This window comes from Pristiophorus japonicus, chromosome 1, assembly GCF_044704955.1.
Source record: "Pristiophorus japonicus isolate sPriJap1 chromosome 1, sPriJap1.hap1, whole genome shotgun sequence".
NCBI classification, from domain to species: Eukaryota; Metazoa; Chordata; class Chondrichthyes; family Pristiophoridae; genus Pristiophorus; species Pristiophorus japonicus.
This window is the reverse complement of record NC_091977.1, coordinates 196,093,499-196,115,194: the sequence shown is the minus strand read 5'-3', so window position 1 is coordinate 196,115,194 and position 21,696 is coordinate 196,093,499. Positions and strand designations below refer to the sequence as shown.

General features: G+C 46.2%; 1 protein-coding gene and 1 long non-coding RNA gene across 3 annotated transcripts in view; both read left to right on the top strand.

Annotated features, from left to right (window-relative positions):
• The first annotated feature begins 3 nt into the window (after positions 1-3).
• LOC139267907 (uncharacterized) lies at positions 4-7,535 on the top strand. The gene is made up of 4 exons (XR_011593953.1): positions 4-221; positions 3,149-3,231; positions 4,678-4,784; positions 7,097-7,535. It is a non-coding gene; the product is annotated as an uncharacterized lncRNA (long non-coding RNA).
• A 5,294-nt stretch (positions 7,536-12,829) lies between these two features.
• Positions 12,830-21,696, top strand: part of LOC139267865 (low-density lipoprotein receptor class A domain-containing protein 1-like) — a 140,134-nt gene continuing 131,267 nt past the window's right edge. For both annotated transcript variants that reach the window (XM_070885943.1, XM_070885942.1), the window contains exon 1: positions 12,830-13,113. In XM_070885943.1, the coding sequence (XP_070742044.1) occupies positions 13,078-13,113 (36 nt within the window). In that variant the 5' untranslated portion in view covers positions 12,830-13,077. The remainder of the gene's footprint in view (positions 13,114-21,696) is intronic.

Here is a 21,696-nt window from a genome sequence, read left to right as displayed (position 1 = left end):
CGTCCTGGGAGACCTGGATGTCAACTATTTGGATTGTACCTTTGGTATAGGTGAGCAGCTTTGCCTGGACAGGAGACAGTTTTGGTCGAGTGGCGGGATTCATCCAAATTTTTTCAAAGGTCATTTGGCTCATCACTGGTTCACCCGTGTCGATTTCCATGGAGACTGGGACCCCGTCAATGTCCACTTCCATCGTCCACGGAGACCTTTCAGTGAAGCAGGTAAAGATTCCATACTCTTCTTCCCGGGGTTGAGCAACTTCCTCTTCATCTGTGTCGGAGCCCGGTTGATCAGCCAGCTCATCAGAGATGCAGTGAATAAAGCGTTTTCTGCACATTCTCTGAAGGTGCCCTTTCTCTTTGCAGCCTTTGCATGTATAGTCTTTGTAGCGGCACTGGTGGGCCCTGTGGTTTCCTCCACAGTGCCAGCACGGGGCCATCCGGTTTGCCCCATGTGGCAGACTCTGGGTTGCGGGACTCGGGGCAGCATTTCTGCCTTTAGAAGTATCCATGCGGTGCACCTCGCTCGCTGGTTTAGAGTCCTGGGTCAGTATTCGTCTGGAGTCGCTGGCCGAAACCATGTAGGCCTGGCTCACTTGAATTGCTTTCTGCAGGGTGACTGTGATGTCAGCCGAGAGCAATTTGTGTAGGAGGCCTTCGTGGCCGATTCTGATGACAAATATGTCCCTTAGTGCTTCATGAAGGTGGTCGCCAAAATCACACGGTGCAGCTAGTCTTCTTAAGTGTGCAGCATACTTGGCAATTTCTTGGCCTTCAGGTCGCTGATAAGTGTAGAACCGGTGCCCGGCTGTGAGGATGCTTTCTTTCGGTTTTAGTTGTTCCTGTATGATTGTTACAAATTGCGCATAGCTCTTGCTGGTTGTCTTCTCCGGGGCTAGTAAGTCTCTGACGAGACCGTAGATGGTGGGCCCACAACTGCTAAGCAGGATGGCCCTGCGTTTGTTTGGTAGTGTGGCCGGTGTGTCCCCGTCCAGGTCGTTGGCTATAAAGAAATGTTCCAATCTTTCCACAAAAGTGTCCCAATCTCCCTCCTCTGTAAATTGCTGGAAGTTGCTGAGGTTAGACATGTTGAGTGTATAGTTTGTGACCTTGTATTCCCGTCACCAGTTGTAGTGTATGTAGGCATCTTTAGTAATGACTCCACGAGGCAGGATATGATACTTAAACTGTGTAGACCTGTAGTCCTTTATTTGCAGCTCCTGAGTGAGGACAACAAACTGTGAGTTTCTTTTTATACTGGGTTACCTGCAGTGTACAGGTAACCCTTAGGTCTCCAGCAGCAGCACCCTCTGGTGTACAGGTAAGGTGTGTACAGTATAAGGGTACACTCAGTGTGGCATAACAGTGTTGCAGACATCACACAGTAAACAGGCATGCATACACAAACACTAGCCACTGTCAAGGCCACCAATTTCCATCTCTGCAGCATCATCGATCTCCATCCCCACTGGTATTGAAACCCTCATCCACCTTCAACTCCATGCTTGACTGCCCCAATGCTTTCCTTACCTTCCAAGTTCCGGCCTAAATAAATAAAATGCAGGCAAAACTCCAACACACATCTACCCCATACTAAGACTAGCTCTCTCACCTCCTCTCCCTCCTGCCCCCCTCGCCCTTGTTCTTACCAATGTTCATTGGCTCCTTCTCCCCAACACATTTAGTTCAGAATCCTTGTCCTTATCTACAAGTCACCTCACAGCCTTGCCCCTCCACTTCTGCAACCTTCTCCAACCCTATCTGCCAATTTGCTCCCTCTGCTCTACTAATCCTCGACTCCTTTGTGCCTTCACTTTAGGTGTGGTCACAGCCAGCATTGAAGCACTGACCACACTTCATCAGCTCCGCTGGGCAGGCCACATAGTTCAAATGCCAGACACGAGACACCCAAAGCAAGTGCTCTACACGGAGCTCCTTCACGGCAGACAAGCCAAAGGTGGGCAGTGGAAACGTTACAAGGACACCCTCAAAGCCTCCCTGATAAAGTGCGCCATCCCCACTGACACCTGGGAGTCTCTGGCCAAAGACCGCCCTAAGTGGAGAAAGTGCATCCGGGAGGGTGCTGAGCACCTCGGGTTTCAACACCGTGAGCATGCAGAAATCAAGCGCAGGCAGCGGAAAGTGCGTGCAGCAAACCAGTCCCACCCACCCATCCCTTCCCTCAACAACTATCTGTCCCACCTGTGACAGAGTCTGTGGCTCTCTTATTGAACTGTTCAGCCACCAAAGAACTCACTTCAGGAGTGGAAGCAAGTCTTCCTCGATTTCGAGGGACTGCCTATGATGATGATGATGGTCACAGCTTTCAGCCATCCTGGCTCTCCTGGAAAAGCCTCCTCAAAACCTTTGATTATGCCTTTGATCACTTCTTCAACTCTCCTCCCATCACTGTTTGGTGCCCAGTTTCTGCTTCCGTGAAGCGCACGGCGACATTTTATTATGCTGAAGGTGCTTTATAGATGCAAATTATTGTAATTATTGAGATTACATAATAGCACTGTATAACTTACAAAAAAGAGAACATAAATTATAAGAGTGGGGAAAAAGTACCTAACTGTGCATTGTTTAATATGGACTGACATGAAAACTAAAATTGTAACATCGAAGATTGATTATTTATTTGACTATAATAAGTGAGGAAAATTAGTCAAATGGATTCAATGCAGTATATTAACCATTCATATCAACCAATTTACACAAAACATTAATATTATGAAGGAGGGGGCTGTGTGACAAAGCTGTGAAATGGAAGTTTGAATCTATGATTTCCCATGCCATGAGTTCCCGGTCTCATCCATGCAATCAAACTTACTAAGCACAGGCCACCAGGAAACACTATAGAACAGCCTGGAATGATTAATCTTGTCATTTGGAAAAGTACCAAGTTGCTGCTCAATACCACCTTCTCATTGTGTGAGATTTGCAATTCACTGTATGGGTGGTCATAGACACAAACACACCCCACCACTCACTGAAAGAATGTGTTAGAGCACAAGCTACTACTGTGGACATGTGGTTTTAATGGAGGGTCTTTTACACTACACTTTGGGTTCGCAGTTTGAACCAGCAAGCCTGTTTTTTTAAAAGTAAAACTGAGATAAGGAGCTAATCATAACTCTGTTCCCTAGCCACCGACTCCATCCCTCTTCTTAGCCACTGTCTGAGGCTGAACCAGACTGTTCGCAAACTTGCCGTCTTATTTGACCCTGAGGTGAGCGTCTGAACCCATATCTTCTCCATCACCAAGACCGCCTACGTCCATTGTACATCTCTGCCCTTGCCTCAGCTCATCTTTCATCCATACCTTTGTTCTGTTCCAATGCTCTCCTGGCCAGATTCCCAACTTGCACTCTCTGTAAACGTGAGCTCATCCAAAACTCTGCTGCTCATATTCTAACTCGCACCAAGTTCTATTTGCCCATCACCCCTGTGCGAGTTGATCTACATTGGCTCCCAGTCCAGCAACAATTAAAAAAATTCCCACCCTTGTTTTCAAATCCTTTCAAGACCTTGCCCTTGCCTATTTCTCTAATTTCCTCCACACTCCGAGATCTCTGCGCTCCTCCAATTCTGGCCTCTTGCGCATCCCCAATTTTCATCGCTGCACCATTGGTGGCTGTGCCTTCAGCTGCCTAAGCTCTAAGCTCAAGCTGTCACTGCCTCTACCGCTCCTCCTTTAAGACACTCTTTAAAACCTACCTCTTTGACCAAGCTTTTGGTCACCTTTTCTAATATCTCCTTATGTAGCTCGATGTCGATTTTGTTTGATAACGCTAAGGCACTATATAAATGCAACTTGTTGAGATGGAATACAGTAACAGGTCACAATGGTTCTGATAGAGCAAGGATGCAGAGAATGAAACAATGAACGTTTTCATATAAAGGGGCAAACATATTGTTGTAATTTGCAAATTAACGAGTTGTTTGATTTTCAGTTTGGGGATGTGGTGGGGAGAGTAATTAACCCAAGCTAGTGAGTAGCATGTCAAGCCCTGTTGTAGGCAATTAGACGGTACTGACTTAATTTTGATTTGGATCTGAATGCCAGTACAGAAATCGTATTTCTCCAGAACGAGTAAAGTTTAGTACTCGCTTATCTCTATACACCCCCGGTTAGAGTAAACTCAGTACAGAAGACATTTCTCTCTAGTGGGAAAATGCAGTACAGTATTTCCACGCGCTCTTGCATAATTTGTGTAAATATGTATAATAGTAGACACTGCAGATTATTTGATCATCCTGTGATTTTTCATTTTACATTAGGCATATTTTGCATTTTATTGGCAGAATTATTCATGTGAACCCTGAAAGGCAGCCTTTAATTAGCTGGAGCCATGCTTATTACAATTATTTTACACCCCATAACACTCTTGTACATGTAGAGGTAATTTAGATTATATTTATTTGAATAAATCCTCTACTTTATAGCTTAATTGTTACCATGTGATATTTAAATCTGTTTAACTTGAAATCTCAAACATTGAAACAATCCACTTTATTAGTAATTCTATTTCTGTAAAATGCACATAGTTCCTTAAATAGTGAATATTAAAGAGTATGGGAAGTTAGGAGGAGAATGGGATTCGATTAGGTAACTCATGGAGAAAAACATTGGCACAAATTTGATGCTAACTACTCTTGTCTCTCTGATTCTAAGCACTATTGTACAGATACTGGGAGAATATTATAAACAAATCAGAGGACTCTGAAATGAAACTCTAGACTGGAAGATCTGGAGGTTTCTATCATCAACACCTAACAAAGGCAAGTGCAGTCTTTCACAATATTCTATGTTTTACATTTTTACATTGTTTCAATGTATAAATGTGGTCATAAGCATTGCATTGTTTTTTTTAATAAATTGCCATTATATTTTGTTCTATATTAGTCGATATTTAGTCATCAAATACTATAGTGGGTTCATTGATATTGCTCTGCCTGTGATATTCAAACTCAATAAAGAAGCTGATGTTGCCAGAAGTGGGCTATTTCAGGTTCTTTGTGCAAGCTTTATTTCTGGTGTATGATAAGTAAAGATACAGAGATAAATAAAGTAAGAAAGACTTACATTTATATAGTGCCTTTCACAGCCATCGAACGTCCCAAAGCTCTTTGCAGCCAATGAAGTACTTTTCGAAGTGTAGTCACTGTGGTAATGTAGGAAACGTAGCAGCCAATTTGCACATGACAAGCTCCCACAAACAGCAATGTGATAATGACCAGATAATCTGTTTTTGAGGGATAACTGCCCTGCTCTTCTTCGAAATAGTGCCATGGGATCTTTTATGCCTTCCTGAGAAGGCAGATGGAGCCTCCTCTCATCCGAAAGATAGCACCTCTGGCAGTGCAGCACTCCCTCAGTACTGCACTGGAATGTCAGCCTAGATTTTCTGTGCTCAAGTCTCTGGAGTGGGACTTGAACCCACAACCTTCTGACTCAGGCAAGAATGCTACCAACTGAGCCATTGGCTGTCAAGGTAGAAAATATCCTTCTGTAATGTGTGCTGTCATTTTCACTTCCTCGCTAAAAGGTAGCTGTTGTCTCGCAGTACTGGCGGCAAGAAAGGGAAGTACGTGGAGAAATTGGGCTCTGGTGCCTGTTTTTTTAGGCGCTACGTCGCCTCTTAATGCTCAAATGAGGTCGAGGTGCACGCGTGCAATTCCAACGGGACGTGCACAGGACACTATCTTGGTAAAGGGGTTTACATGCACACCTAATGACCGCCGGCAGCATGCAAAGCAGACAAATTATGATGTTAATCAGTGCAATGCTGACTTGACATCAGCGTTGCCATTTTCAAACTCCACGCTCCAGTCTATGCCCTCTCTTAAATTCGCGCAGCTGAAGGCACATTAAATAGCATGAAGGAGCCCCCACCAACACTACTTAAAGAGATCATGAACTACTTACAGATTAGTTGCTGGATTATTTCTTCTGACTGCTGGAACAATTGTATGCGCTTTTGGAGCTTTCCTATACTTGGCTAAAGTTTGAATGGTCCATAACAACAACAACAACTTGTATTTATAAAGCGCCTTTAACAGGAATTCCAAGGCGCTTCACAGGAGTTATGCGATAAAAAATTTGACACTGAGCCGCATAAGTAGAAATTAGCGCAGTGGCCAAAAGCTTGGTCAAAGAGTTATGGTTTAAGGAGTGTCTTGAAGGAGGAAAGAGAGGTAGAGACGGAGAGGTTTAGGCAAAGAATTCCAGAGCTTGGAGCCGAGGCAACAGAAGGCATGGCCACCAATTGTTGAGCGATTAGAATCAGGGATGCTCAAAAGGGCAGAATTAGAGGAGTACAGACATCTCGGGGCGCGGGGGGGAGGGTTGTTGTGGGGCTGGAGGAGATTACAGAGATAGGGAGGGGTGAGGCCATAGAGGGATTTGAAAATAAGGATGAAAATTTTGAAATCGAGGCGTTGTCTAACCAGAAGCCAATGTAGGTCAGCGAGCACAGGGGTGATGGGTGAGTGGGACTTATTGCGAGTTAAGACATGCAGGGAGTGGTTGTCTGGTAATAAGGGTGTCCAGTCCTTCACCTGTGAGTAACCTGATTTAAATTCACTGAAAGTAACTTTAAAAAGCTATACAGAAACATTTTCATAGGTTCACTGGTGTACATTATTCAGTTTCTTAGTAAATTAAATATTTTTGATATGAAAAATCTTTTAAAACTTACTTACTAGTGCCTGCGTGCTTAAGAAAATTAGCCATCCTGAACCAGCGCAATTGGTGAATCTCACAATTTTGACCTGAGGTCATGGCCATTTTTTGGTTGGGGCCTGATTCCAGCGAATTGAATCGAGCAAATGTAAAAGATTAGGGAAAACATGAACACAAGTGATTTTGGGCGTAACTCGCTTTCTGTTTAAAATTCCTCGATCTTTTGCGCAGGTTCAACTGATTCCACCCAGATTGCGCTAGCGGAAAGAAGTGCAAACACAACCCTCTTGTGTTTATATAGTGGTTTCATTGTTCGTTGTCATTTAATCACTCGATCTAATATTTGGAATGTGATCAGGGGCACTGATCCACATGTCTGAATAAGTCAAATTCCGCTTTTTTTTCATAGATTTCTGGAAATTATACCAGTCGTTTTGGGATCGGCTTTTGCAATTGGGTCCATCTATTTTCTGCAAAACCCTTGAATATGATCTACCTTTCACTTGTATACTACCCATTACCAACTGACAATTCTCCTTGATTAAGCCCTTGGAACAAACACTCTCCTGAATCTCTTACTGTTATGTATGCATGTTAATGATGTACTGTAACACCAGACCTAAATGTATCTTCCCCTTGTATATACCATACCTGTACACCAGAGGGTGCTGCTGCTGGAGACCTAAGGGTCACCTATACACTGCAGGTAACCAAGTATAAAAAAGAGCTCACCTCTTGGTGTCCTCACTCTAGGAGCTACAATAAAGGACTACAGTCTGTACAATTCAAGTGCATTACCCCTGCCTCGTGGAGTCATTAAGAGAGTTCTTGCATACATAATAACTGGCGACGAGGTTACAAATTTCCATGCACAATATGTCTAATCTAAGCAACTTCCAACAATTCGCTGATGGGGAAAATTGGGATGCCTTTGTGGCAAGGTTAGAGCACTTTTTCATCGCGAACGACCTGGCTGGGGACTCACCGATCTCGCTGGCGAACAAGCGCAGGGCCATCCTGCTCAGCAGTTGTGGGCCCACCATCCACGGCCTCTTCAGGGACCTGCTAGCCCCAGTGAAGACGGCAACCAAGACCTATGCGGAGCTTGTAACTTTAATACAGGAACAACTTAAACCCAAAGAGAGCATCCTCACACTGGCACCGGCTTTACACTCACCGGCAGCCCGAAGGCCAAGAAATATGCTGCAGATCTAAGAAGGTTGGCTGCATCGTGTGATTTTGGTGACCACCTCACCAAAGCACTAAAGGACATCTTCGTTATGGGAATCGGCCACGAGGGCCTATTCCATGAACTGCTCTCTGCAGACATACGGTCACCCTGCAGAAGGCAATCAAAGTGAGCCAGACCTTCATGATTTCGGTCTGCAACTCCAAACGGATGATGACCCACACCCAGGATTCTAACCCGACGAGCCAGTGAACAGAATGGCGACTTTCAGAGGCAAAAATGCTGCCCCGAGTCCCGCTGCCCCGAGTCCCACAACCCTGAGTCTGCCACATGGGGCCAACCGGCTAGCCCCGTGCTGGCACTGTGGAGGAATCCACAGGGCCCACCAGTGCTGATACAAAGACTATACCTGCAAAGGCTGCAACAATAAAGGTCACCTTCAGCGAATGTGTAAACAAAATTTTGCCCACCACATCGCTGAAGAGTTGGCCGATCACCTGGGCTCCGACACTGATGAAGATGAAGCTGCTCAGCCCCTGGAAGAGGAGTATGGAATATATACCTGCTCCACCGAGAGTTCCCCATGGAAAATGGAAGTGGAAATCAACAGGGTTCCAGTCTCGATGGAGATCGACACAGGGGCGAGCCAGTCGTTGATGAATCAGACGGCCTTTGAGAAACTCTGGGACAATCCCACCGAACGACCAAAACTGTCCCCAATCCAGGCAAAGCTGCTCACCTACACAAAAGGCACCATCCCAGTTGTTGGCAGCGTGAAGGTCCAGGTGTCCCATGGCGGCGCGATGTACAAGCTCCCCTTGTGGATCGTTGCTGGTGATGGTCTAATGCTGCTGGGAAGAAGTTGGATGAAGCAAGTCCAAATCGGTCGGAGTGACAAAGGCTTCCGGGCCCCGGCGATTCACATCCCACGTGGCCCCAAACTAGGATCCATCGCAGCGCCTAGAAATCCTACCATCCAGCTCGATGCGTGGCGACAACACAGACTGCACAACACCGCGACGAAATGATCCAACCCGAACGACCAGACCTCACCTTCCGGGCCGTGGCAAGACTCGGCGGGAAGAAGATCGGCGTAGAAGGTAGATTCCCGGTGTCCATGGCAGAACCTGAGGAGAAAAGGATCACCGCAGCTTACCTCGTGGAGAGAGAGAAGATGGCGTCTGCACCACGAGGCGAAGAACCTGGAATCAAGATGGCGGCGATCAGATCACGAGGGGCAGTGTTGAAGGAGCAACACATGGTACCGAGCGGCGAACCGAATTGGGGTAAAGATTGCAAGGCCCTCCTAAAAGAGACCGGCAACCCAAGACAATTAAAAGGACAGTTCCACTCTAGGCACAGCGATGCCAGTGATATTAAAGGTAGAAGTGCTGTAAATGAATGCAGGTATACGAATGTAATGTTAAATGGTGAGGCCGGCAAAGCTAAAAGTGATGTAAGTAATGAGTTTGTACCGTTGAACAAGGATGCCAGAAATGCTAATGTGATAAATGTAACCCTGTACAGCGATACCGATACACAAGAAAGCATTGTAAGTGCAAAATGTGAAAGTGTAAAGAGTTATAACAATGTTGAGTCAACTAGTTGTGATCAGAGCCAATGTGTCATGTATGCTAAAGGTAGAATGATAAATGATACCAGGTTCTACAGGTATAATGTCAATGCCAGAGCAAACCCCCCCCCGTGGGAGCCACCCAGGTCCAGCGGGCTACCCGACCATGTAGCCTGCGCTTTCGGGACCAATGTGGTGCCCCAGGAAGGGCTCAGACACACCCGGTGGGAGCAGACCCACAGTAGGGACAGCGGTCAATGGGCAGCACAGCCACCACCATTGGCAACCTGCTCCAGATCGGCCCTACATCCCCTGGCCACCAGGGCCAGCACCGGGAGTGAGAGGCCAGTACCCTTCAGCTTTCCCGGCGGAACCTGGGATGACCAGACTTCCACCACCAATGAAGGACAAGGAGCCCACACCACCCTGTGGCCCTGCCCACCACCAAATGCCACCACCTACACATTCTACAATGTATGTACCTTACCCATTGCACTGGCTCCACCACTGCGGAATCCTCCAACAGTGACACCCACATGGTCTTTGTGTGAGGGGGGGTGGGAAATGGATGAGTGCAGCCACGAGCACAGGGATCACACCCGGCACCCACATAACCCTCACAATCTTCCACAGCTCACTACTGATCACCTCCCCATGTCATGGCAATATGGACTTGGGAAAGGCTGGGGGGGGGGGGGGGTGTTGTTATGTATGCATGTTAATGATGTACTGTAACACGAGACCTGAATGTACCTTCACCCTGTATATACCATACCTGTACACCAGAGGGTGCTGCTGCTGGAGACCTAAGGGTGACCTGTACACTGCAGGTAACCAAGTATAAAAGGGAGCTCACCTCTTGGTGTCGTCACTCTAGGAGCTGCAATAAAGGACTACAGTCTGTACAGTTCAAGTGCCAAACCCCTGCCTCGTGAAGTCATTAAGAGAGAGCTTGCATACACAATACTTACAACTGCACTTATCAATTCCCAACTGTCCAGGCTTTGGCCCTCCATTCACCATGACATTTCTGCTGCTACCGATCTGCTCAATCACACCCTCACCACCACTTTTGATGCCCTAGTCCCTGTTAAAACAATTACTCTCTCTCACCCTGGCCGTTCCCCCTGGTACATCCCTGATCTTCACTCCCTCAAGTCCAATGAGTGCAGACTTAAACGGATATGGCGGACAACTGGTTTAGCCATTCACCGCCAGATCTGGCTGGACCACATAAACCTCTGTCGGGTCCTGCTCTTGTCTGACAAAATTGCTCACTATTCCAGAATTATTCTGGAGTGTAAAGATAAACCCCGGCTTCTATTCTCCACTGCTAACTGCCTTCTCCCCAGTCTCCACCCTCACCTCGCACAATAAGTGTGAGGAGCTCATGGACTTCTTTATCTCTAAGATTGATACCATCCGTTCGGCCGCCTCTGCGTCTTCCCTTCCTTCCCCTAGCCCATCAGGCCAAACTTCCTCTAAGGAAGCCCTCTGCCTGAGCCCTGACCTCACATCTTTCTCCAATTTCTCTTCAATCTCACCTCATGACCTTTCTGAGTTCATCCTGTCCATGAGACCCACTTCCTGCTCCCTTGACCCTATTCCCACCAAACTGCTGACCACCCAACTTCCTTTTCTGGCTCCCATGTTAGCTGGCATTGTTAACAGTTCTCTCTCCTCAGGTACTGTTCCCGCCTCCCCCCCCCCACCTTTCCCTCCAATCTGCCATCATCACCCCTCAGCTCAAAAAAACAACCCTCAGCCCCTTCGTCTTTGCAAACTACCACCGCATCTCCAACCTCCCTTTCCTCTCCAAAGTCCTTGAACGTGTTGTTGCCTCCCAAATCCGTGTCCATCTTTCCCGCAACTCCATGTTTGAATCCCTCCAATCCGGTTTCCGCGCCTGCCACATACCGAAACAGCTCTCATCAAAGTCACAAATGACATCCTTTGTGACTGTGACAATGGAAAACTATCCCGCCTCGTCCTTCTTAACTTGTCTGCAGCCTTTGACATGGTTGACCACTCCATCCTTCTCCAATACCTCTCCACTTAAGTCGAGCTGGGTGGCATTGTATTCCATTCTTGTCTATCTAATCGTAGCCAGAGAATCAGCTGTAATGGCTTCTCTTCCTACTTCAGCATCGTTGCCTCTGGTATCCCCAAGGATCTATCCTTGGTCCCCTCCTATTTCGCATCTACATGTTGCTCCTTGGCGACAACATCCAAAAGCACAGTGTCAGTTTCCACATGTATACCGATGATACCCAGCTCTACCTCACTACCACTTTTCTTGATCACTTCACGGTCTCTAAATTGTCAGACTGCTTGTCCGACATCCAGTTCTAGATGAGCAGAAATTTTCTTCAATTAAATATTGAAGATCGAAGCCATTATTTTCGGTCCCCGCCACAAACTGCGTTGCCTGGCTACCGACTCCATCCCTCTCCCTAGCATCTGTCTGCGGCTGAACCAGACTGTTCGCAACCTTGGTATCATATTTGACCCTGACTCTGACCACATATCCGCAGCATAACTAAGACCACCTATTTCAATCTCCATAACATCGCCCGTCTCCGCCCTAGCCTCAGCTCATCCACTGCTGAAGCCCTTATCCATGCCTTTGTTACTTCTAGACTTGACTATTCCATCGCACTTTTGGCTGGCCTCCCACATTCTTGCCCTACTTGAACTCGAGGTGATCCAAAACTTGGCTGCCCGTGTCCTAATTCGCACGAAGTCCCGCTTACCCATCACCCCTGTGCTCGCTGACCTACATTGGCTCCCGGTCGAGCAATGCCTCGATTTAAAAATTCTCGTCCTAGTTTTCAAATCAATCCATGGCCTCGTGTCCCCCTATCTTTGTAATCTCCTCCAGCCCCACAACCCCCCTCCCCCGAGGTGACTGTGCTCCTCTAATTGTGCCCTTGAGCATTCCTGATTATAATCGCTTAACCATTGGTGGCGTGCCTTCTGTTGTATAGGTCCCAAGCTCTGGAACTCCCTGCCTAAACCTCTCTTTCCTCCTTCAAGACGCTCCTTAAAACATACCTCTTTGACCAAGCTTTTGGTCACCTGCTCTAATTTCTACTTGTGCGGCTCAGTGTCAAATTTTTAAATCTCATAATACTCCTGTGAAGCAGCTTGGGATGTTTCACTCTGTTGAAGGCACTATATAAATACAATATGTTGTAATCAGTTCAGACAACATGAGGGCTAGAAATCACACTGAGGCCTCCTCAACAGTTATTCTCTCTAGATTAGATTTACTGTCCTGTTTATTTCAAGTCCTCCTGATTTAATGTGGATTTCAAGTTCCTAATTATAAACTTTGTAGACGTTTCATTTCAGGGTATTTCACAAGCTTCAGTGGGGATCTTTGCAGTTGCCTCTTGCTACAGTGCGTACTGTATCTTTAATGACCCTGTACAAGTAAGTAACATTGTTAAAGTTTGTGCGTTGCTAGGTGACAAATGAAAGTAAGTTCCTTGTCCTCGAACTCGGGTGGGGTTACAAATCGGCTGAGAGCTCAAAGCCCGCAGATCGGTGCCGTGGCAACACTGTCAAAAGCTTCGCTTTTTCATGTATCCTTAGTGTTATACTTTTGAAAGCGTGCACCAGCAAAATGAATTCAAACAGAATATATCCCTCGCGATTCAAGGTAAAATGTATTTTTATTTCAAAGTATTCACATGCTTTTATTTTACAACTGTAAAAGAAACCCAGTTCAGTTTATCAACCGTGTAAATTCGTGTTACTGTTTTATCAGAGCTGGTGTATGAATGGACATAATTATCAATTCCGTCCTTTAATATGTCAGATTGGCACTACCATGTAACTACTTGTCATAAATAACAACAACAACAACTTGTATTTATATAGCGGCTATAACGTTGTGAAACGTCTCAAGGCGCTTCACAGGAGTATTATGAAGAAAAAAAATTGACACAGAGCCACATAAGGAGAAATTAGGGCAGGTGACCAAAAGCTTGGTCAAAAAGGTAGGTTTTAAGGAGCATCTTAGAGGAGGAAAGCGAGGTAGAGAGACGGAGAGGTTTAGGCAGGGAGTTCCAGAGCTTGAAGCCTAGGCAACAGAAGGCACAGCCACCAATTGTTGTGTGATTATAATCAGGGATGCTCAAAAGGGCAGAATTGAAGGAGCACAGACATTCTGAGAGGTGTGTGGGGTGGGGTTGGGGGGGTTGTGGGGCTGAAGGAGATTGGGAGGGGGCGAGGCCATGGAGGGATTTGAAAACAAGGATAACAATTTTGAAATTGAGGCGTTGCTTAACTAGGAATCAATGTAAGTCAGCGAGCACAGGGGAGATGGGTGAACGGGACTTGGTGCGAGTTAGGACACGAGCAGCCGAGTTTTGGATTACCTCTAGTTTACGGAGGCCAGCCAGGAGTGTGTTGGAATAGTCAAGTCCAGAGGTAACAAAGGCCTGGATGAGGGTTTCAGCAGCAGATGAGCTGAGGCAAGGGTGGAATCGGGTGATGTTGCTGAGATGTAAATAGGCGGTCTTAGTCATGCTGCGGATATGTGGTCAAAAGTACATTTCAGGTTCAAATATGACACCAAGGTTGCGAACAGTCTAGTTCAGCCTCAGACAGAGGTTGTGGAGAGGGATGGAGTCAGTGGGTAGGGAACGGAGTTTGTGGCGGGGACCGAAAACAACGGCTTTGGTCTTCCCATGATTTAATTGAAGAAAATTTCTGCTCATCCAGAACTGGATGTCGGACAAACAGTCTGACAATTTAGAGATGGTGGAGGGGTCAAGAGAAGTGGTGGTGAGGTAGAGCTGGGAGTCATCAGCATACATGTGGAAACTGACACTGTGTTTTCAGATGATGTCACCAAGGGACAACATGTACATGAGAAATAGGACGGGGCCAAGGCTAGATCCTTGGGGGACACCAGAGGTAACTATGCTGGAGCAGGAAGAGAAGCCATTGTAGGTGATTCTCTGGCTACAATTAGATAGATAAGAATGGAACCAGGTGAGTGCACTGCCACCCAGCTGGATGATGGTGGAAAGGTGTTGAAGAAATAGAGTGGTCAACTATGTCAAAGGCTGCAGACAAGTCAAAAAGGACGAGGAGGGATAGTTTGCCTTTGTCACAGTCACAAATTATGTCATTTGTAACTTTGATGAGAGCCGTTTCGGTCTGTGGCAGGGGCGGAAATTGGATTGGAGGGATTCAAACATGGAATTGCGGAAAGATAGGCAGAGATTTGGGAGGTGACAACACGTTCAAGGACGTTGGAGAGGAAAGGGATGTGGAGATGGAATTAACTTCAGTTAAATTAATTTAGAATCTCCTTACTGCACAAAAATATCAGTGGTTAAAGTGCCCTTTTAGATACGTTTCATTGTTCCCTTTACCATGGAACTGCATTTTTTTTTAAACTTGAAATAGAAAATATGCATTTCTACTTCATGGATACACACTGAATCACTAAAAGAACATCATTGACAAGTTTAAAAAAGAAATTATAGAAGACAGCTTTAAAAACCAAGACTTGGCACATCCACAACAAATTGCACTGAAAGCAGCAGTGCGACAAGTGATGTGGAATTCATCAGGCCCATCTTTACAAAATAGTGTCAGTGAACAGAATTAGTTTATATTACAACTCGCCTTGTATTTTTGATTTGAAAAAGCCCTGTTTCACGGCCTTAGAGTGCTGGGTGTGGGTGTATGCTCAGCATTCTGCACTTGGTAAGTAACTCATCTCAATCCAGAAAAGAGGCGAGGTGCTGAACTCGTCTGTTTACTGGGAAATCTTCAATAAAAACAGACAGAGAAATCTTTGTGGGAATGATCACAGCTTGTTCTCGCATACCTTGACGTTTAAGGCACCTGAAGTACGGATAAAGTAAGGTCCATTTTATCATAATCCAGTAGGAGGGTAATCACCAGGTTTCCTCATGTATAGGATATATTACCCTAAGGAAATATTACTTGCGAACTACTTCACTAGACCCAATGAACTGGGTCGTAAATTGATAGATAGTGTAGCTCGTTGCAATAAAACTTTTCAAGAATAACAGGACTGAATCACCAGGCCAGCAAATTTTTACTCAGACCCAACTCGGGAAGGATTTCCAGAAAGGAATATCTACAATAGCCAGTACTGATGGTTAATCAGTTATCTACACCAAAATACATCAAAGACGCTCCTAGGCAAAGATATAACTTGCTATAATTATTCTTATGATGAGCTCCGGCAGAGATCTGCCAGCTGAGCTCTGGCTCAATTACACGTCAGTGCAGGTGTGAGCGCTCTCTCCCCGCAAATCTTCTCCCAACCCCTCCCCCACCGCTTTATGTCCACCTGAGAGAACAGATGGGTTTAATGTTTCATCCGAAAGACGGCACCTCCAACAGTGCAGTGCTCCCTCAGCACTGCATTGGAGTGTCAATCTAGATTTTTTATGTGCTCAAGTTCCTGGAGTGGGACTTATTAGTACTTATTAGCCATCCTTGGCAGATAAAACGTATATCAGGACATCAAGTTCTGTTACCATCAAAAATGTAAGATATATACAAATTAATGGAAACATGGAATTAAACTTTGGTATGCTCCTATGTGTTCCGTGAAGTCCAAATGCCTAGATATCCCTTGGATCGGTGATAGTAAACAACTTTGCTTCACTTCTCTCATTGTCTGAGGCTGAACTAGATCATTTGCAACCTTAGCAGCTTATTTGACCTGAGATGAGCTTCCGACCACATATTCGCTCCCATCACCAAGACCGCCGACTTCCATCTCCGTAACACAGCCCGTTTCCGCCACTGCCTCAGCTCATCTGCTGCTAAAACCTTCATCCAAGTCTTTGTTACCTTTAGACTCAACTATTCCAATACTGTACTGGCCAGCCTCCCACCTTCCACCCTCCACAAATTTGTACTTATCCAAAATTCTGCTGCCTGTATCCTAACTTGCACCAAGTCCCTTACATCAATTATCCCTGTGCCTGCTGACCTATTTTGGTTCTTGGTTTGGCAATGCCTAAATTAAAAAAATTCTCTTCCTTGTTTTCAAATCCATCAAAGGCCTCACCCCTCCCCATCTTTGTAACCTCCTCCCGCCCTACAACCATCCAAGATCTCTGGGCTCCTCCAAATCTGGCCTCTTGCGCATAAGAACATTAGAAATAGCCATATGGCCCCTTGAGCCTGCTCCGCCATTCCATAAGATCATGGCTGAACTTCTACATCAATTCCACTTTCCCGCCCTATTCCCATATCCCTTAATTGTTCCCATTTTACTTGCTCCACCATTGGTGGCTGTGCCTTTAGCTGCCTAAACTCTGGGGTTCCCTCCCTAAAACTCTACCTCGCTCTCCTCCTTTAAGGCACTCTTTACAATCTACCTCTTTGACCTGTCCTAATATCTCCTTATGTGCTTGGTATCAAATTTTGTTTGATAACGCTGCCGTGAGGCACCTTTTTCTACATTAAAGATGCTTTATATGAAAGTTGGTGTTGCTGTTGAAAGAAATGTTTGTTGAGTTTTTCATCCACCTTTACACAGATCATCATAGGCAGTCCCTCGAAATCGAGGAGGACTTGCTTCCACTCCAAAAGTGGGTTCTCAGGTGACTGAACAGTCCAATATGGGAATTACAGTCTCTGTCACAGGTGGGACAGACAGTCGTTGGAGGAAAGGGTGGATGGGGAGTCTGGTTTGCCGCACGCTCTTTCCGCTGCCTGCGCTTGTTTTCTGCATGCTCTTAGCGACGAGACTCGAGGTGCTCAGCGCCCTCCCAGATGCTCTTCCTCCACTTAGGGCAGTCTTTGGCCTCCCAGGTGTTGGTGGGGATGTTGCACTTTATCAAGGAGGCTTTGAGCGTGTCCTTGAAACGTTTCCTCTGCCCACCTGGGGCTCGCTTGCTGTGTAGGAGTCATGGAGCTGGAGTAAACATCTACGTTTGGCAATGCGTTCTCCCATAGCTTCCAACTTCTTTATCAAGACTGCATGAGGAACAATGAAAGCAATGTAAATTGCTTTCTTAGTCGTACATTTCTGTGATCTTGAATAAATCCATATCCTGTCCTACATAGTTCAATGGAGGAATACAGCTGTTCCTTTCTGATTAACTGTGCCCCTTCAAAGCTACTCCAACTTGACAGACATCCTGTGTCAGGAGGCTAGCACCTTGCCCAGGCAGCCAAGTATTTTTTTAAAATTGCATTTATATTGTGCTTTTCACAACCTCCGGATGTACCAAAGTGCTTAACAACCAATTAAGTACTTTTTGAAGTGTAATCACTGTTGTATTGTAGGAAACGTGGCAACCAATTTGCGCACAGCAAGGTCCCACTAACAGTAATGAGATACTGACCAGATGATCAGTTTTTTAGCGAAGTTGGTTGACTGATAAATATTGGCCATTGTTTCACTATTGGTGAATAAAGCCATGTAACCGATGAACCTTGCATGGGCTGTTTACAAAGCTTCATAAAAGGAGTCCTCGGAGTAGATCATTAACCTCTCCTCACTCTCAATTAGGAAATAGCATGTGGAACAAAATAAATTTGAAGTGGGGGAAAAGAATGAGGAAACAAATAGAGTTCTAGATTATATGATGTTCAAAATCAATGCATTAAATACATTATATACAATAGCTCAGTTATATAAAAACTAATTAGACTTGCAGAGTCTAAATGCTTCCATTTAAACCACTGGGAGGGGGAGAATCCTGATGTTAATCAGTGCCTGACCCCATGCAAATTATAAGAATGTACTTGTGTCCTGATGGTTTATTGATTTTGCCCAAAATCTTCCAAAAGCTGTTCAGCTAAATATGCTGGAGGTATTTACAAGAACGGATTAAGTCGCCGATACTGCTCGAAGTCCTTCTTCACACATGCACCCGCTGACAGGGGAACGTGTGGAATGAATGTGACTCTGTTACTCACCTTCAGATGGTAAAGTATATACTTGCAAGGTCACAGCATGAACAAGTAGCCACTTTACTCATGGGTTTAATGACTGGAAGCATGGAGAGGAGAAGATTTCATCTCACAAAAACAGCTTCCAGCAGAGAGAAGCCATGGTAGTAATGTGCACTAGACAAGCAGTCACTGGTTGTATGGATGGTCATAATGTCTTCCAGTTTAATAATGAATGGCAGTACTGGTGCAAGGTGCTAGAGCAGGCTGTGTGATAATGTTTCTCTGTGAATGAGGTCTTTCATTGCGAGTTAGAGACAAAATCATTGGGTCTCCAAGTAATAGTAATTATCTGGATGTGTTGGAGGTTCTCGCAAACTACAATGAATTTCTTGCTGAACACATCAAGCGGATCGCCAACAAAGGCAAGAGGCATACTTCATACTTGTCTTCCATCACTTGTAAAGTACTGATTAGTCTGATGGGTGGCGAAGTACTTGAGACAATTATCCAGGAATTGGAATCAGCGAAGTTCTATTCAATATCTGTTGATTCAATGCCAGGTGTCACACACTCAGATCAACTGACATTTGTCATCCGCAGTATTCTACCGACTGGTCCTGAGGAAAAGTTCCTAAAGTTCTTGCCGATAATCGGTCATACTGGGCAAGAAATAGCAGAAATAATACTGGCCTTTCTGGATGAGAACAGGATCAACATACAAAATTGTCATGAACAATCTTATGATAACGAGTCAAATATGAGTGGGAAATACATTGGTGTCCAAACTATCATCAAAGAACAATGCCCATATGTGAAGTTTATACCATGCGCAGCGCACTCACTCAACCTTGTAGGGTCATCATCATAGGCAGTCCCTCAAAATCGAGAAAGACTTGCTTCCACTCTAAAATTGAGTGCTTAGGTGACTGAACAGTCCAATATGGGAATTATAATCTCTGTCACAGATGGGACAGACAGTGGTTGAAGGAAAGGGTGGGTGGGGAGTCTGGTTTGCCACACGCTCCTTCCGCTGCCTGTGCTTATTTTCTACATGCACTCGGCAACGAGACTCAAGGTGCTTGCGCCCTCCCGGAAGCTCCTCCTTCACTTAGGGCGGTCTTTGGCCAGGTATTCCCAGGTGTCAGTGGGGATGTGGCGTATTATCAAGGAGGCTTTGGGGGTGTCCTTGAAATGTTTCCTCTGCCCACCTGGGGCTCGCCTGCCGTGTAGGAGTTCCAAGTAGAGCGCTTGCTTTGGGAGTCTTGGGTCAGGCATGCGAACAATGTGGCCCACCCAACGGAGCTGGTCGAGTGTGGTCAGTGCTTCGATGCTGGGGATGTTGGCCTGATTGAGAACACTGATGTTAGTGCATGCATTCTCCCAGGGGATTTGCAGCATCTTGTGGAGACATCATTGGTGGTATTTCTCCAGCACCTTGAAGTGTCTTACTGATATGTCCTTACTATACAGTAGAAATGCACACGAGGCTCATGCTTGAGAGAAGGTCAGTCTGTGACCAGCAACCTTTATTCCAGTACTGAAGTGGAAAAGATGGGTGGAGCTTCCCCTTTTATACCTGAAAGTCCAGGTTAGGAGTGTCTCCCACAAGTTCACCACCTAGTGGTCAGTGTTCTCACAGTGTACAACGTAGGTCAGTTTATACATGGATTACAATGATAGTTGAATACGTGACATCACCTCCTCCCCAAAGTCTTATTGTGATCACAGGTTAAGTCTCTCTGGTGGTTTACGTTCCCTTGTCGAGCGCCTGAGTTGGGGCTCCGGTTGTTGGGCGCTGGCCTGAGTGTCTGCTGTTTGCGGTGCCTCAGGCCTGTCCGGACTGCCCACAGTGACTGGGCTCTCCTCCACTTGGTTCTGGTGTTCGGTCACCTGTGGTGGAGTGAACTCTAAATCGTGTTCTTCCTCTGCTTCTTCTATGGGGTTGCTGAACCTCCTTTTTGTTTGATCCACGTGTTTGTGGCAGATTTGTCCATTGGTAACTTTAACTACCAGAATTCTATTCCCCTCTTTGGCAATCACAGTGCCTGCAAGCCTTTTGGGCCCTGCAGCGTAGTTGAGGACAAAGACCGGGTCATTGACATCAATACATCGCGCCCTCGCATTCCCGTCATGGTAGTCACATTGTGACCGGCGCCTGCTCTCAACAATTTCTTTCATGGTAGGGTGTATAAGGGATAACCGGGTTTTGAGCGTCCTTTTCATTAGCAGCTCTGCGGGTGGAACCCCTGTGAGTGAGTGCGGGCGGGATCTATTGGCCAACAGGAGGCGTGATAAGTGGCTTTGTAGGGAACCCCCTTGGATTCTGAGCATCCCCTGTTTGATTATCTGCACTGCTCATTCCGCCTGGCCGTTTGAGGCCGGCTTGAACGGTGCCGTTCTGACATGGTTGATAGCATTTCCTGCCATGAAGTCCTGGAATTCAATGCTTGTAAAGCACGGGCAATTGTCGCTGACCAAGACGTCTGGTAGACCATGGGCAGCGAACATTGCCCGTAGACTTTCTACCATGGCAGAGGATGTGCTTGAATTGAGAATGTCACACTCGATCCATTTGGAGTAGGCCTTTACTACAACCAAAAACATTTTTCCCATGAAAGGACCTGCGTAGTCCACATGGATGCGTGACCATGGCTTGGTGGGCCAGGACCAGGGGCTAAGGGGGGCTTCCCTGGGGGCATTGCCTAGCTGGGCACACGTGTTGCACCTGCGACCACAAAGTTCCAGGTCTGCATCTATCCCTGGCCACCAAACATGTGACCTGGCAATTGCCTTCATCATGACAATGCCCGGGTGCTCATTGTGGAGTTCTCGGATGAATGCCTCTCTGCCCATCTGAGGCATGACTACTCGGTTTCCCCATAGTAGGCAATCTGCCTGAATCGAGAGTTCATCCTTGCGCCTGTGAAATGGTTTAAATTCCTCAGGGCATGCCCCACACGTGGCTGCCCAGTCCCCATTTAGGACACATTTCTTGACTAAAGAAGCGGGTCTCTATTTGTCCAGACTTTAATCTGACGAGCTGTCACGGGTGAGCCTTCGCTTTCGAAAGCTTCAACAGCCATGACCATCTCAGCAGCATGCTCGGTTTCCCCCTCGGTGGTGGCTAGTGGGAGCCTGCTGAGTGCATCGGCGCAGTTTTCGGTGCCCGGTCTGTGCCGAAATAAATAGTCCTAGGTGGCTAACGTGAGTGCCCACCTCTGTATGCGGGCCGACGCATTTGCATTTATGGCCTTGTTGTCGGCCAAAAGGGACGTTAGGGGTTTGTGATCTGTCTCCAGCTCAAATTTCCTGCCAAACAGGTACTGGTGCATTTTTT